At 36.3% G+C, this 16568-nt stretch overlaps 1 protein-coding gene and 1 long non-coding RNA gene across 3 annotated transcripts in view; one reads left to right on the forward strand and one right to left on the reverse strand.

The window, feature by feature from the left end:
- LOC108166128 (uncharacterized) overlaps window positions 1–13481 on the reverse strand; it is a 65957-nt gene extending 52476 nt beyond the window's left edge. For both annotated transcript variants that reach the window (XR_001776408.1, XR_001776409.1), the window contains exon 1: window positions 13162–13481. This is a non-coding gene — a long non-coding RNA (uncharacterized LOC108166128). The remainder of the gene's footprint in view (window positions 1–13161) is intronic.
- Window positions 8570–9539, forward strand: LOC103460965 (olfactory receptor 142-like). The gene has a single exon (XM_008403276.2). It carries the CDS (start codon window positions 8583–8585, stop codon window positions 9507–9509), a length of 927 nt encoding a protein of 308 aa, XP_008401498.1. The 5' UTR covers window positions 8570–8582; the 3' UTR covers window positions 9510–9539.
- Window positions 13482–16568: the final 3087 nt, after the last annotated feature.

Consider the following 16568-nt stretch of genomic DNA (forward strand, 5'->3'; position numbering starts at 1 on the left):
GGTTGCATATATTAGATTTTGTAGTGTGTAAATATATTTACGTAAGAAATATGCAAATCCTCTCAAGACTATCTGCCGTCGTTTTAACTAAGAGGTTTTTTTTTCTCTGCTTGAGTACGAAGACGTGCGTTTTTGCAAACAGGACTCCTTTGCAACATTACAACAATGTTGATTTGTTTTATAGTCATGTTCAATACATTCGAATGAGGCTCATCTGTCAGATAAGAAGCACATTTTGAAAATTGCAACTTTTAAGCAGGATATTAAATATACTCTTCATCAAGTCTATATTTCTGTGTTAAAATGTTTTWATTTTTTTATTGGTTGGATGTAATATTCTAATCTTAAATGTAATTTTTCAATACTGTAAGCAGAAAATTATAATTAGCAGAAATAAAGGCTTGAAGACATCAGACTAATGTTTCACTAAGTGAATCGAGTTATTTAAGTAAATAAATTTTCCAATAATATTCATATTTATTGAGTCTCACTGTTTGTATTTGAATCCATGCTTTTACAAACCTGAATAGAAAACAACTTATTTTTATATTTACTTTCTCTTGTTTTCTACTGTCCTTTCCACAGCTGAACCCCAGATTAATGACAGCATTTTTTATTTTTTTGTATTTCCACAAATTCTATGTTAATAGATATTTTGGCATTGTGGCTTATTCCTCCCAGCAGAACTGTAACAGAATTAAACCTGTAACTGAGTCACGCTTTTAAATGATATCGCTTAATTAAACCTTTTCAGTCTTGTAAGCGAATCCTTGTGACGGTGACTCTTAAATCTGGACTTCATTGTCTTTTACACGCTTTTTAAGTAAATTGACGTAGTATTAAGGTTTACTGACCATTTTGAAAAGACATCTTACTAAAGCAAATTTATTACTTTTGTTTTTCTTATATCTGTTAACAGTCTTTACACATTTGTATTTTATTTTCTTATGAATAGGTACCGGCAGCGACGCTCTTTCCATTCAGGAATGGGAGAGAACGCATGCTGATCACAGAAAATGCCCTAACTTCCAACACTGCTGTGTTAAAGTTAATTGATTTTCCTTTCCAACGATACCAGTTTTATGTATGCGGAAGAAAATAAAACTCTTTAAATTTCCCAGTAATTTTCATAATTTTTTTTTAAAGCCGCATTATTTATGCCAATTCGAACGCCCCTCCTGAAAGGCGCTGAAACATTGTCCAAGAAAATCGGTTCGGGCGTCACGAACACATGACGAAATGAGCCAACAATGATATCATATTAAACCTTAAACTATAGGCTTTCTATACATACCCGGTTTGTCAAGGGTTATCTTTTTAGTTTAAGTATCAAAACTTTGTGAAATAGCGAACGAATTATAAAATATAAACCCGACAAAGTGGGTATAAAAATAAAGGTTGATTTGTTAGCTTTAATATAATACTGGAACCAACACTTGCAGAATCAATGTGCGTGACGCCCCACGCATATCAACACACGAACGGACTCCCCCCGAGTCGCCCCTTCCAGCTTTTCGCTCCTTCTCTATGCTAAAAGTGGCTACGTGGTGAAGCTAGCTAAAACGAATAACCGGATTTTTAAGCCTCCGGTAGTTCTAAGAGCGGATCGAGTGAACCCTTCCTGAGCTTTTTACCGTGTGCACGGTTCTAGCGGGGACGCTGCTGTAACAAGTTTTTTTTTTGTAATTTTGCAAACTGAAAAGCGGACGGACCGCCCGGCTGGCTGATCCTGACATCTACCGCGCTATACCGAGCTCCACAGCGTTATAACGCGATCTGCCGGAGCGCCGGACAAAGACTGCGGGAGGAATTAAATCTAGTGGAAACTTTTACAAAAGAGGAGAAAATAAGTGTTGGAGCTATTTATTCTTTATTTTTCTTTATCCATTTGAGTTTTGTTAGTTTGTTCTTAAATTTATATTTTTTGTATTATTTACAGAACTTATTTGTAGGTTAATAATTGTTGATTTTATTTATCTTTTGTTTTATTATTTTTTCTTATTTTTCTAAGCAAACAGGAAGTGAGGTGGGTTGGTCCACTTTCTATAAGTGTAGGAGCCTGGTAAAGGACCAACAGGCATTTGGGTTTGGGGCCTATGGTTTTTACCAGTGCAAGAGAGGTAGAAGGAAAAGTTATCTCTGTAATTGTTTTCTTTTGCAAAGATGTCAAGAAATAAATAATGAAGAACAACTTACACGTTTGGATACTGAACATTCTTTTGCCTGCGTTAAAGAGAACTGAATCCAGTGCCTCATGTGGCATAATGGAACTTTGTTGGAGGTTTGGTTTAGCAAACAATCACCACTACACTAAGCAAACATGGTCCCTTCACCTCCTCACCTGAACGTGGGTTTATTCATCCTCCTCCTACTTCCCCTCCTCCTCCTCCTCCTCCACAGGTATGCTTTGCTTCCCTGTCCTTATTATTTAATAATAATAAAGCGGATTAGATCCGCTGTTTTTATGGGCCACGGGAAATATGCATTCATGACCTGTTTTTGTGTGATTTAGGTCTTCTGATTTTGTGCGATTTGTGCAACAAGGACATGAATCGCGTTAGCAGACGTGCTCAGCGGCGGTTTCTGATATGGGAGGCCTGGGCAACCGCCCAGGGCATCATTATGTGGGTGGCAGCATGATGAAGTGACTATATCTATACTAAAATGATAAATTCTAGACACTTTTTATTAAAAACTGTACTTTCTTTGGCACTTTTTCAGATGGTCGGTAGCAGAAAATTTTCCATTAAAATAAACAAATCTAAAAAAACACTATTTTCTGCCAACAATATAGAAAAAACTACTAAAGATAGCCATAAATAAATGTTTTTATATGATGCTGCAGCCTAATTGACATCTAGGAAGGAAGTTTCAATGAAATGCATAAAAAAATAAACATTTTGGTGCAAGTAAAAAATTCTCTAAAATTAGATTTTTTTAAAAACACAAAAAAATCTCTATTTCCTACCAGCAATATCAAGGAAACTATTAAAGGTGACCAAAAATGGATGCCTTTATGTTATTCAGCAGCCTAACTTATCTGTAGTAGATAGGTTTTATTGAAATCTGATGAAAAATACAAGTTTGGGGAGTGGTCAAAAAATAATTAATTTTGTCAATTTTTGAAATTTGTTTCCGTCGGTCAAATTGGCTTTGGAAGCAGTTTTGCGGTCTAATAAATCCTTATTGAACAGTCCCAGACCCCTACAAAAAATTTAGCATGTTAAGACCACATAGCAGGATGGGCAAAATAGCTTTTGGGGCTTGGTTTTGTTGAGACGCTTTACCAAGGTCGAGAAAGAGTCACACGCTGTTAGACAAAAGGGCCATAGTAAACAGTTAAATGTTTGATTCTGTTAGACACCAACGTTCATTTCTCACGGAAAAGAAATGTTTTATCAGGCCACAGAGGCATGGTGTGATTTGAGGGAGTGTTTTCAGTCCATAATCAGCTACCCTCCTCTTTCTCCTCAGACGCTGCACAGACTTTTTGAAACTCTTCTCGGATGTAATGGTTAAAGCGTCTCCTTTCAGCTCTGAAAGTGAATAAAATGAGTAAAGTCTGAATGCTTTTCTTGGCTGAATTTATGCTCCGTGTGTCAATACAAGTTATGATTCATCGATCGGGATTTCCATTCCCAACAGTTGGTAGCAGAGGATGGTTTTGTGTTGACACATGAGCGGAGATTGGACTGGCCGTTCAGGCGCAGACTTTCCGGAACAGTACTCTGGTGTAGGGCCCACATGAAAGGTAAGGACACTTGTTCCTTAATATACACCATTGTACTGTTTCTCAGGTCTGTATACATTTCAGTTATCAGCTGTTGTCTGTACTGTTCACCAGGTTTGTCTGCTTGTCACCGAGTTGTGTTGTCGTTCGTACTGCTTCTGATTGGTCTGTCTATATGTTTTCAAGCGGTTCATAGGGGTAAAGTTAAGAGTTAAAATTAAACGTTAAGTTGTTAAGAGTTAAAGCTAAAACTAAAATTAAACGTCAAGTTGTTAAGAGCGAAAAATTAAGCTGTTAAGAGTTAAAGCTAAAGCTAAAATTAAACGTTAAGTTGTTAAGAGTCAAAGTAAAAGGTCGATTGGCTTGCAGTGGGAGCTGGCCGTCCCCGAACTTCTGCCGGACGCGGGGAAGGTTAAGGCTAGGTTTTGTCGGTTTTACCCTCGGGGAGTACTGCCCTCCGAAAACAACTGGAGAGCCAATCTGAGACTTGCTTGAGAGACGCTAACATGCGTTGAAAGCGGTCCTCCATAGAAAAAAGAGATGAGAGAAAGAGAATAAGATAACGTGATAAGAAAATAAGATAAAGGTTGATCGCGGTCTGATCCTCTAAAGAGTAATAAGTGAAATAAGAGAAAAAAGAGGACAAAAATAGGAGCTGAAAAGCGTGGATCCATTTCTGTGTATCTGTGAGCTGTGTGTGTATCTGTCAGCTGTGTGTGTATCTGTCAGCTGTGTGTGTATCTGTCAGCTGTGTGTGTGTGTCTGTCAGCTGTGTGTGTAAGCTTCTGCCGCTGAGCAGACGTTATGTGTTTAAATGTACTCTTTTCTGTTTATTGCAATGTGTTTTAAAACCATGGTCAACATTGGGAAATTCTCTCTTATTATCTTATCAAAAACAGGATTTCTTTTCATTTGAAACTTGGTCACCTTAAATGTCTAAAGAGGGAACAGAATTGGTAAATAAATATGAGTATATGTTTGATTCAAAGGGTGATTATGAAACGGCTCCAGATTCAATTATGGTTCATTACATTGGTTACAAAATATTCTTGTCTCAAAGACAATTAATGATTCTAAATCTAGATAATTCGGTTACCTTACTTCAAAGTGTCAAATAGTATGTTAGAAAAGGAATAATCACATTTCGGCTTTGGTTTAAAACCAGACAGCATTTATTACGAGACYGTTTCATTTAGTTTGACATGTTTTATTTTATTTTTATTTTTATTAATATTATTGTTATTTTTATTTTCTAATAACTAACTAACTTACTAACTAACTAACTGCTGCTTTCGAAACACATGCGTTTCTTGGTAGAAAGGCACAAATTGGACATGATGAAACTTTTAAAGTGGATATGATAGTAATTGATTATGTAAAAAACAAACTGATTGGACAACAACTGGCTCACAACATTTGTGCCTTAAATTTTGATTGAATTGATACATAAATTCAAGTCCAACAGAACATTTGATACAAAACGCAATGATATCTTACAGTACTGCATAATATTTGTCTACATTTTTTTCTCCTCAGTTCAAAATAAACAKTGACACGGCCTTTTAGGAAAGCAATCCAAATTCTGATCTGAACTCTTTAAAATAATAAAACTTTTGGCCTTTGCAGTACAGTTTCAGTTGGACATTTTAGAAATATATATAGAAAAAGAATCCCTGAAAAATATTTCTGAGAACAATAGAAATGTTGTTGTCAGAAATGTTTGTTTTCTATTTACATAAGAAAACAAAAGGGGGAAATAATAAATGATAAACATAAAACATTTCTGATAAAACTTAATAAAACTTTACATTTAAAACATCTGATAGTCTACTTTCAAATCTAGATAGATGATTTGGAAAACCTGTGAAACCCTGTAAAATTTTAGTTTTGGAGAAAAGTAAATGCAAAACCGCTTTCAAATTTTTAAATTATATCAACAGGGGGTGGAGAAGAAATGGACTCTAATTCCTAGTTGGTTTAAATATATGGTTAATTATGAATTTATTCATTTGACGTTGGTATATTGTGAGTTCATTTAATGAGCTCTTATACTGGGCCTTCCTGCATGACTGAAATACAGAGTTATAGAGAAGCTCTTACTAAATTAACAATTGGTAATTTAAAATTGAATAGCTTCAATCAGGCTGCACAGTGGCGCAGTTGGTAGAGCTGTTGCCTTGCAGCAAGAAGGTTCTGGGTTCGATTCCCGGCCTGGGGTCTTTCTGCATGGAGTTTGCATGTTCTCCCTGTGCGTGTGTGGGTTTTCTCCGGGTACTCCGGTTTCTTCCCACAGTCTAAAAACATGACTGTCAGGTTAATTGGCCTCTCCAAATTGCCCCTAGGTGTGAGTGTGTGTGGTTGTGTGTCCTGTCTGTCTCTGTGTTGCCCTGCGACAGACTGGCGACCTGTCCAGGGTGTACCCTGCCTCTCGCCCGAAACGTTGGCTGGAGATGGGCACCAGCAACTCTCCCGACCCCACTGAGGGAAAAAGGGTGCAAGAAAATGGATGGATGGATGGATAGCTTCAATCAATATCTATGCCATGTTTATTTTCAGATTGATGGGTTTCCTGCTTTACCTCTAATTTTAATTGTATAAAGTTACAGTTGGATGTAATTGTTATCATTGACAACATTTTGGTTAAAACTACTTTAAATTCTATGGAGCCCCAAAGGGGACATGGAGAAAAATTCAGACAAAATGTGAACAATTTTTTAATTCTAAAAAGAACAATACATAAATACAACACTCAGCAGTTTTGAAAAATATTAGGATAATGGTAATATTTTCATTAATGGAATAAAGAATAATTGATTACAGTTTTCTTTTTGACCTAAATTATTAAGGAAATTTAACTGGTTGTCTTAAAGCGTGGCAAAATCACAAGGAGGCTTTTGTGTAAAATTGGACACTATTGAATTAATTATTTTACATATGCATTTGAATAACCAATATATGAAAAGTGTATGAAGCTGGAAAAACTAAATTTTGTCTAAATTTTTAATACTCTTTAGAGTTTAATTTTTGAGAGGAGTTGATTCCACAATCGGTTAATTCTGAAACATCTGAGGATGAATCATCTTAACACATTTCTATTTTATCTTTGGAGCTCAGGGCAGTGGACTTTATCTGAGCCGCTGCACAAGAGTGACATCAATTCTCTTTGTGACATCAATTCGCATGATGTCACAAATTGATGTCACTACCTCAGCAGAACAACTAGAAAACTGCTGAAGTTTGAATGAAAACAAACTTCAGGGCTGAATGCAGCTCTGTTTAGCTGATGGCAATTGGAGACAGTTCAACTGGTAATTGTTAAGAAAATAAATTTAAAATATGCTAGTTTTAAAACTTAACATGTCGTGATTAAAATAGCCAAATTATAGTTTTCAGATTAATAACTTATTCTGCCCTATTGACCTTTATGTTACCTGTAGTTATAGCAGATTGTTTGGCCCTGAAAGTCCATCCATCCATTTTCTTACACCCTTGTCCCTTTGTGGGGTCGGGAGGGGTGATGGTGCCTCTCCAGCTAACATTCTGGGCGAGAGGCAGGGTCACCCTGGACAGGTCGCCAGTCTGTCTCAGGGCAACACAGAGACAGACAGGACAAACAGCCACACACACACACACACAAATCTAAAGAGAATTTAGAAACCAATTAACCTGACAGTCATGTTTTTGGACTGTGGGAGGAACCCGGAGTACCTGGAGAGAACCCATACATGCACAGGGAGAACATGTAAACTCCATAAATTGGAATGATTTTTCACTAGTCTGATTTTTTGGTGATTTTCAAGAGGTACAAATTAAAAATATTTTGGCAGTGCAGGGATGGATTATTTCATATTCTTTGAATTGATCAATCTAAGCAACTCCAAGCAATAAAACATCAACAAAACTGTAAGAAAGCAGTTTCTTCCAGACTGCTTTCTTCCAGTCTGGAAGAAACTGGAAGAAAGCAGTTTGCCCTTTACACAAAATGGATCCCCTTTGATGAAAAGGGGATTCATTACACAAAAGTTACATTTTGCACCCAGACATTTTTGGTAAAAAGGTTTTGGTGCCTGGAAAACAAGCTGTTTGAAAAACTTACCAACTGTTAAAGTCACAATTGACATAACTGCACTGTTACCTAGCAACCCCAGTGGAGCTCCAGCACATTTGGTCAGCTGGCTTTACCGCTTTAAAATGGCTGCTTGAAAAGACGAGTGCTTTGTTGTTGACTTACTATTCAGAAACCACCTGCTACATTCTTGTTGTTTGGGCAGGAGGCTCCACTTCTGCTTTTCAAAGATGTACAGTTGAATAATTGTACATCTTTTTGCAGCCATTTTCACATGGGAGTGTAAACGTTGAGTTGGGGGCCAGAAGTAGCTTATTTGGATTTAAAGTGACAAGAGGCCCTAAATAGGCAGAACTGATAAGACTAAAATCTCAGAATCTCATCTCAGAATTATTTAGTGGAAAATAAATGTAATGAACATGCTTAACCTATTCAAGGAAGTATAATAATTGTTCATCTTTAAGATGAAGTCATAGTTATCAAGTTTATTTTAATTTAGATGATCAAAAGTCTCATAACCAACCAGTACTAACCAGAAATGTGTCATTTAAACAGAGAAATTGTTCGTTGCTAAGCCACTAAGGTTGGGGAATATTCAGTCGTTGTTTTTCTGGCTCTAATTGGTTCGTTAAGTTTGCAGAAACCAGAGACTGGAGTCTGAGCGCCGCTCTGTCAGTCAGAGTGGTTATTAATACGAGATGCAACGGGAGGAGAGCCAGAGAGCAGCGCACGCTGAGCCCCATCCAGTTGTAACGTCTTACAGGCTGGACTCTTTGCTCTCTGATTATGGATAATGTTTCTGTTGTAAGAACCTTCACTCTCACAGGGATAAATGAGACGATGGACTACAGAGTTGCAATATTCTCCCTCACTTTGGTGTATTACTGTGTGATTTTATTCCTAAATATCTCCCTCATTGTCATTATTGTCGTAGATGAAAACTTGCATGAGCCCATGTATGTCTTACTGTGCTGCGTTTGCATTAACGCGATTTACGGCACCACCGGTTTCTACCCTAAGTTCCTGTTAGACCTGCTGTCATTTGCTCAGATTTCCTACGAGTGGTGCCTCTTCCAGGCCTTCGTCATGTACTCGTTCGCCTGCGGTGAGCTATCCATACTGGCCGTCATGGCGTATGACAGGTACCTGGCCATCTGCCGGCCGCTGCACTACCACTCATTGATGACGAAGAGGAGGCTCTCCCAGCTGGTGAGTTTCTCCTGGCTGACGCCGTTCTGCATCTACTCCGTCAGTATTCTGCTCACTTCCAGGCTGAAGCTGTGCAGGCTGGAGATTAAGAGGCTGTTCTGCATGAACTCGATCATCGTTCAGCTCGCCTGCCCAGACAGCGACACACTCGCCAATAACGTTGTTTCATACGTGACGCTTTTCATCTATGTGTCTCATGGCTTTTTCATCGTTTGGACTTACATGCGCCTCATCAGAGTGTGTGCAACCTCCAAGGATGACAGGGTGAAGTTCATGCAGACATGCGTGCCTCATCTGGTCTCTTTGATCACTTTCCTGACGGTGATCGTGTTCGATCTGATGTACATGCGCTTCGGCTCGGCGGATATGYCCCAAAGCCTGCAGAACTTCATCGCCATAGAGTTCCTCCTCTTCCCCCCGATGATGAACCCGCTGATATACGGATTTAAGTTGACCAAAATACGAAACAGAATCCTGAGTTTGGTTTATCTTAGAGGCCAATGAGAACATATTGATTTATTGATGGAATTGTGATTGTTTCTTAAGCACCACAACATAGAAAATGATTCCTGGAACTGAGATAAGAACTGATGAATGCAGAATGTAAACATAAGATAAAGGAATCTTGATTTATTTATTGTTTTTCTTGTAAATTAGCTGTTTTAATGCCAAATAAAATCAGCACACATTACACAGTTTGTTTCTGTATCTTTTCAGGGTTTCCAACACTGTAAAACATTTGAGCCACATTTAGTTGTCTACTCTCTTCTACTCTTTAAGTCAAATAAATTTAGCCAGTTTTAGATGTTGAACCCAAATATTTGAGTAAGATAAACTTACAGCAGCAAGTTGTGTTGACTTTTTATTAATTTGATCAAACCTCCAAGAGTTGAATAAACCAAAGTTTTTAGGTTAGCATTTAAAAACACTGAAAAAAGAAAAAAAAGGAGTGGGAACTATTACTCAGAATGCTTAGCGGCACGTTTCTGTGTCCTGAGATGGAAGTCCGTTACACTGATCTGACTCTTGTGTTTTATTAAGGCAAATGTTTAATTTAATGTCCTGTTCTAAATGTTTTTGAGCTGAATTAATTGTGATGTTTAATAAAATTCAGTATCATATCAGAAATTTTATTCATGCAATTTGAAACAAGAATTTCAATTATTCTAAAGTAAAATAAGTAGTTATTTTAACTTGATATTGTGATTGAAGAGATAAATGTGGCTCTTTAACCAGGTGAGGGCAGCTTTTTTATTGTGAAATTTGGTTTAAATTGCTGCATTAAGTTAAAACTCACAATTCAACATTAACTTAACAACAATGTTTAGACAAATTGTCTCTTGTTGTTAAATCAACTTCATGAACTTTAATTTCTGACTTAAAACCAAAACAATTTTCTTGTCGACTTAAATTGCATTTTTAAGGCAGCAGGTGGACTGTTAAATGTTTTACAGTGCAACTGAACAGGGACCTGCTACGCCTCCTGAAATACAGCAATCTGCAAAAGTGTTTCTCGTTTTCTCACCTTTTTCCTCTTAACAACAAACTAATATTTCCTCTCACTGACTGACAGAAAGCGATGTGTAACAGTGAAGTAGAAAACAAAAATCTAATCTAATTTGTATTCATCCTCCCATCAACTCTCCTGTGGATTTCTTATACTGAGAGCAAATTATACGGATAAATCTAATTTAAAAGGCAATCATTTCTATTGGATTTTATTTAAGGACAACAGAGTAAAATTGTGTCAAAACATGTCACACTTTTAATAAAAAAATGTATCCTTCCACTTCATGATCATATTTTAACCCTTCCAACTTACGAAACCATAAACAAATAATTTCACATTTGTTTATGTGAAAACATAAACAAAACTGATTTAGATCAGTTGGATCTAAATCCAACTGATATTGGATTTAGATCTAATATCAGTTAATTTCTCTTGGAATATTAATTATATTAACTTTTTATGAATTTTTGACATAGATAATCATATATTGTGCATTTAATTTATGTAATTGTAAATTATGTAGTAAATTATGCGTTCCTCAAAGTTTGCTTGTTATTATTTGTCAGTTTAAGCGAAATGTGTCAACAGACGTAAAAATGTTCCTCAGTTTTGATTAAGGTTAATTGTCTGGTTATGTTTAAATTAGAAATAAAGAAAGCTTTAAAGTTCCAAAATAACCTATAGATTTTAATATTAACTTGTATGAAGATGGATGGGTGGATAAATAACATTTAGCCAATAATATAGGAGAATGGCCTCTGCTATGCTGCATTTGCTCTTTGTGATGTTTCTTTAAAATTTTGTTCTTCTTAAGACATTTTTTCAGCTTAAGTTTAGTAAATAAAAAATCAATCATGTTTGCATTGATTCTATCTGATGATTATTTATTTCATAAATATAAGGAGTTGCTCATTGAAGGCCTGCATGTTTAGTGATTCTTGCGATGGTGATAAATATTGAGCATTGTACGTTTGACTCATTGGTTTGGTTTCTCCCATCATCCTGAAACCATTTGGTTCATTTGTCGAGCTGCTCGTTGCCTTTTGCTTGTTTTTGTTTTCAGAAAATGCAGTTTCTCTTTGAAGCTGCATCCTTTCCATTGTTGCCTACAGCACTTTCTTTGTATCTTCGTTTCCTTTCTTCCTTTGTTTGGTTGCCTCTTTGAGTTCTTTTGCTTTGTGATCAGTCATCATTTGTTCGAGTTCTTTATCTTTTCTCTTACAACTTGTCTTCAAAGCTGCTGTCTCCTTTGTTTTTTCATCCAGAATTTTCTTTTCCACTTCAGTCCTTTGCTTGGTAGCTTTTATTAGCTCATCTTTTGCAACACAGTTCGCTCTCTGGCTTCTTATCATCTCATCTTTCTCCTCAAGAACTGTTGTTCTCCTTACTGTCCTCCAATAATCTGCCGATCTCTTCTTCTACTGCCTTTTTTTTTAAGCATTGATCCGATCATCTTTTTTTCTGGTTTATTTAAAGATGATTCATTGAACAGGTTAGGATTGGTCAGTGGTCTATAAAATATGTTCATTACATTTTTTTGCACAAAATCCTTCTTAGATAATGAGATTTTAGTCTGGTTTGAGTTCCTTTCGGAATGAGCTGTTTTAGGGCGTCTTGTCACTTTAAATCTAAATAAGCTGCTGTAGGCCACGCCCCCCAACACAACGTTTACACTCGCATGTGAAAATGGCTGCTAACAGATGCACAATTATACAGTATAACTGTACATCTTTGAAGAGCAGAAGTGGAACCTCCTGCACAATCAACAAAGATGCAGGAAGTGGTTTCTGGATGGTCAGTCAACAACAAAACACTTGTCTTTTCCAGCAGCTATCATACAGTGGTAAATCCAGCTGACCAAACGTGTTGGAGCTCTGTTTGGGTTACTAGGTAATGAGCTGGGTTTTTCGGGTGTTGCTTGGTAACAGCATAGTGCCTGCTGATTTCTAATGTTATATTCCAGACGTTTTAGGAACAGCTCATTTTCCAAGCACCAAAAAACATTAATTTATTACAAAAAACAATGGTTGGGTGGTTTTTTTAAGTACTTTGGCTGTTTTTAGAATTAGTTAAGACCCAAATCGAAGAACCAAACAGTGCAAAATGTGAATTTTGATTAATAAGTCCCCTGTCACATGGAGATCCTTCTCAGACTTTGCCTTCTCAAGCTTTTTTCAACCAGCTTTTCATTGGAGGTCGATTACTGTAATAATTAAATTTTGTTGCTCATAAAGTGAATTCCCTTTAGTAGATTTTTAACCAGGCCAATGAGAGAATGGAATTAGAAGTTGTAAACCATAACGCTCAGTTTCTGGACCCTTGGCTATTGAGAAACATCTGCTTCCCCAATCACTAACATTTGACTTATTTAATGCGCCAAACCTAAATAAAAATAGGCAAGTGCAATTGTGTAACTTAAATGTACAAGTATTAGGTTACCTTCTTCTTAAATTAAAAAAATATCAAAGAATTATTCAAAATATAATTTTTAAGAAAATTAAGCAGACTTAAGTCAATCTGAGCATTTTGAATCGAGTCAGACTCCCCAGAGGGGGAATTTTGATTTTTTTTTTTTCCTGCCCCTCTAATAACTGCATCACACTCTTGACACAATGAAACTCAAAAAATAAAACAAACGAGGCCTACCTTATTTAAAGAGAAGCTCATTCCGACGACGACTTTTCTGGGATACAAAAAGGTTAAGAACCTCATACTTGATGACAGAAACTTGATGTTCCTCCATACTGTGATGCGGTGGCCCTCATCCAACTGATAGGCGACAACTTTACACGGTTCCCAATCAGACTTGTGCCGGACTTATGTTAATTTGTTTATTTATTTTTGATAGATAAATATTTTAGATAAATAATTCCCTGTTGGGTCGAAGCTGTGACTCCTCTAAACAGCAAACACCGAAAGCAGGAAAGAGATTTGTTAGCTAGAAGCTACACTTGCCGTTAGCCAGACACCCACGTACTCTTGCACGCTAGCCACGTTACTGTACGTCGATCCTCATTGGCTGAATCCCCAAACCGAGGGGGCGTGGCCCAACTTCTGTCAATTATTCTTCTGAATGCTGACCGCCATAGAGAAAGGGACGGCACTGATTAAATGAGAAGTCAGCCCTTTGGAAAGACCCAGGGATTGGTTCTGTTGTAAATTTCACAAGATGTGATCAATTATTTTTAATTTGTGTTTATTAGGTATTTTAACATGTTTATTTTAAAAACCAGTGAGGGTTTATCTCTACTGGCTCACTTATACCAGCCGTCCCTGTCAGTATGTAACGTTTATAAAATATGTTTTTACATATTTGTTAAAACTTGAACTATGTTGTTACTGTATGATACGAGACATATAATCTGTGAAAGGATAGACCTCTTTCACCTCCTGCCTGAGCTATTATTGCTATCTGAACAAATGCACTGCTCCTGTCAAAATCAACCAATCAGTCAGGGGGAGGTCCTTAGTGCTGTCAATCACTGAAGCATGCAATGCTAAATGTGCTAATGGTAGAAAAGTACTTATTACAGGAAAACATCTTATTTTCTGTCATTTGAGCTGTAGCATTCATGGCGGGCTCTGCTGTTGGATGACGCTGTAGCAAAGTAAGTCTCATATATTGTCACAACATAGTGACAGTTTCAGCAGAAAAAGTACTGCAGCTTTAAATGATGATCAAATCACAGGAAATCAATAAAACGGCAAAAGATACCACAAACATTTTAGATGTCCCTACAGATATCCAAATAATCCATAAGAAATCAAATTTTTCTGTTACACAAACCACGGTGACTATAGTGGCAACAGCATCAAGAAACACACAGGCATCTTCCCCAGAAAGCCTCTTTATTCAGATTCAGAGTTAATGCCACAGCAGTTGCATCACCAGTCTGTAAAAGAATCCCTGAGTCAGAATGAACTCGGTTCGCTGCCTGTGCAGTAAAGCACATCATGCAATTAAAAAATAAAAGAGTGCAATAAGAAATGATTAATGACTGCTCAGACTGAAAACTGCTGTGGGAGCAAAATTTAACCTCGATCTCTTCTGGTCGCTGAAGGTATTCATCACTTTAAGCTTTCTGCTGCTGCCCCCTAGTGGTAGATTTGGTTGTAGCCTGAAATAACGGTGCAGTCAAAGAGAGCGCAATGTGGAAACCAACTACTTCCAAACAAAGTATCGTAATTATTTATATTATGTACATAAAACCCATTTATTTAAGGAGGAATACTAATAAAAGCAGCTACGCACAGATCTAGTTTCTAAAGGACATTCAGATTTAGCTTATTTACATATGAATGTGTCGCATATTAATTTAGTGAAGTTTGTGGATGCGTCATGAAAAACAAAGGTGAATGAATGTGACTCTGAACATGGGTGAAGAAGCTGCGCTCCGTTCACCTGCATGGCTGCGTGATCATGCAGAGAAACTCAGACAAAGCCAAAGAAATCCAGGGAGTAAGAGTTGCTTTGTGATTAAATCCTTTAATAATCTCAAGTGTTTAAATGGAAGAAAACATAAAAATAAAAGCTGTAGAAAAATAAAAATAAAAACAAACAGTTGATGCAAGAGGTGCAACTAACGGGGAGAATTGGAGATTTTTCCAGCGTGAAGTGCCAATAGCTGGGCTTTAATTTAATGTTCTTTACATTTAAAGAACAGATAAATAAAAACACTTTTGGACTTTTTTTTTCCCCCAGAAACCTAAATTTGATTATCAAGAGTGACAAAATTTGTTGGGAAAATTCATATCATTTCTGGTTATGATAAAGAGAGATGTAAGACCCTTTTTAGTGGCGTAAAAAACCTGAATTAATCACAGGAAGCTGCAAATTTACCAGATACCTCATGTGGAATTGGAAAACTTAAAACAATTTTAAATTCTAAATATTAAAAAATATAAATGCTAATAATCAAGCAGCACTCATTTATTAAGGGCCTCAATTAAATAAGTGGTCTATAAACTTTATTCGTTGTGATAATTTAGATAAAAATGGATGTTTCCAGTATTTCAAAGATTGGTGGAAAACATTAACTGAAATTTTAATTTATTTGTAAAATGTAATTGTTTTCAATATTTACCAACTGCATGTTTAACAAATAGGAATATTTTTTAACAAATTCAAATTACATTTAATGTTTTTCACATCGAATTACGTTTTACAAATGATTGAAATAAATTCTAGATAAATATACCAAATTTATCCATGTATTTATTCATTTGCACACAATTCCAAATTAATCTAAATTATCACATGTATAAATGGTGATTTAGGATCCATTTATTCTTTACATTGTGTGGTCCTTTTGATGCCAATTAAGGCTTGCATGAAATCTGTTTATAGACGACTACGGAAAGAAGAACTGGACGTTTCTCTGCTGAAAACAATGATGCTTTGCTTTCAAAATGTGGAAACCTGCCTGCAATTTTATATTCAAGAAATCAAAATCTTCCTATAATGTATTCAACAGTGATTTTTATTCAAACACAACCAAAGAGTTTCCTAGAAATCATCTGAAATTATTTAAAGTGGATAACAAAAGATTTTTCTATAAAAAAACAACTCAAGAGATTTAAAAAAGTGGGTTTGATGCAACAAAAAACCAACTTCCTATAAGTCATTTAATCAAATAAAGCAATTTATCTTCTCTTACAGATTGATTTTTTATTCCTAAACAAAACAAATAATTCCTTTTTTGTCCACTTTGAACATTTAAAGTGATTTTTTTCTCCCCAAACAAAACCATCCCAAAAAGAAATCCCTTCAATTAACATCTTCCTATTAGTCCACGGTTTAAATGATTCAGTCATTTTGCTAATTAACTCCTCCTACTCCACCATGCATTATTGTAATGACAGGAATGAAGGGTGAAGATTTAAAACATAACAAAAGTGGCGTTATGCGTTTCAAAGGGAGGTAAATAAGCAATCCCTTGCCTGAGCAAGCTTGATTTAAGGCAAAGGTTAAAAATACTCCTACTGCAGTCTATGCTAACAGCTGTGTGGCTACATGAAGACAGTTGGTGACCTTTGACCCTTGAATCTGCTGC

This window comes from Poecilia reticulata, linkage group LG2 (assembly GCF_000633615.1).
Source record: "Poecilia reticulata strain Guanapo linkage group LG2, Guppy_female_1.0+MT, whole genome shotgun sequence".
In the NCBI taxonomy this organism is placed as follows: Eukaryota; Metazoa; Chordata; class Actinopteri; order Cyprinodontiformes; family Poeciliidae; genus Poecilia; species Poecilia reticulata.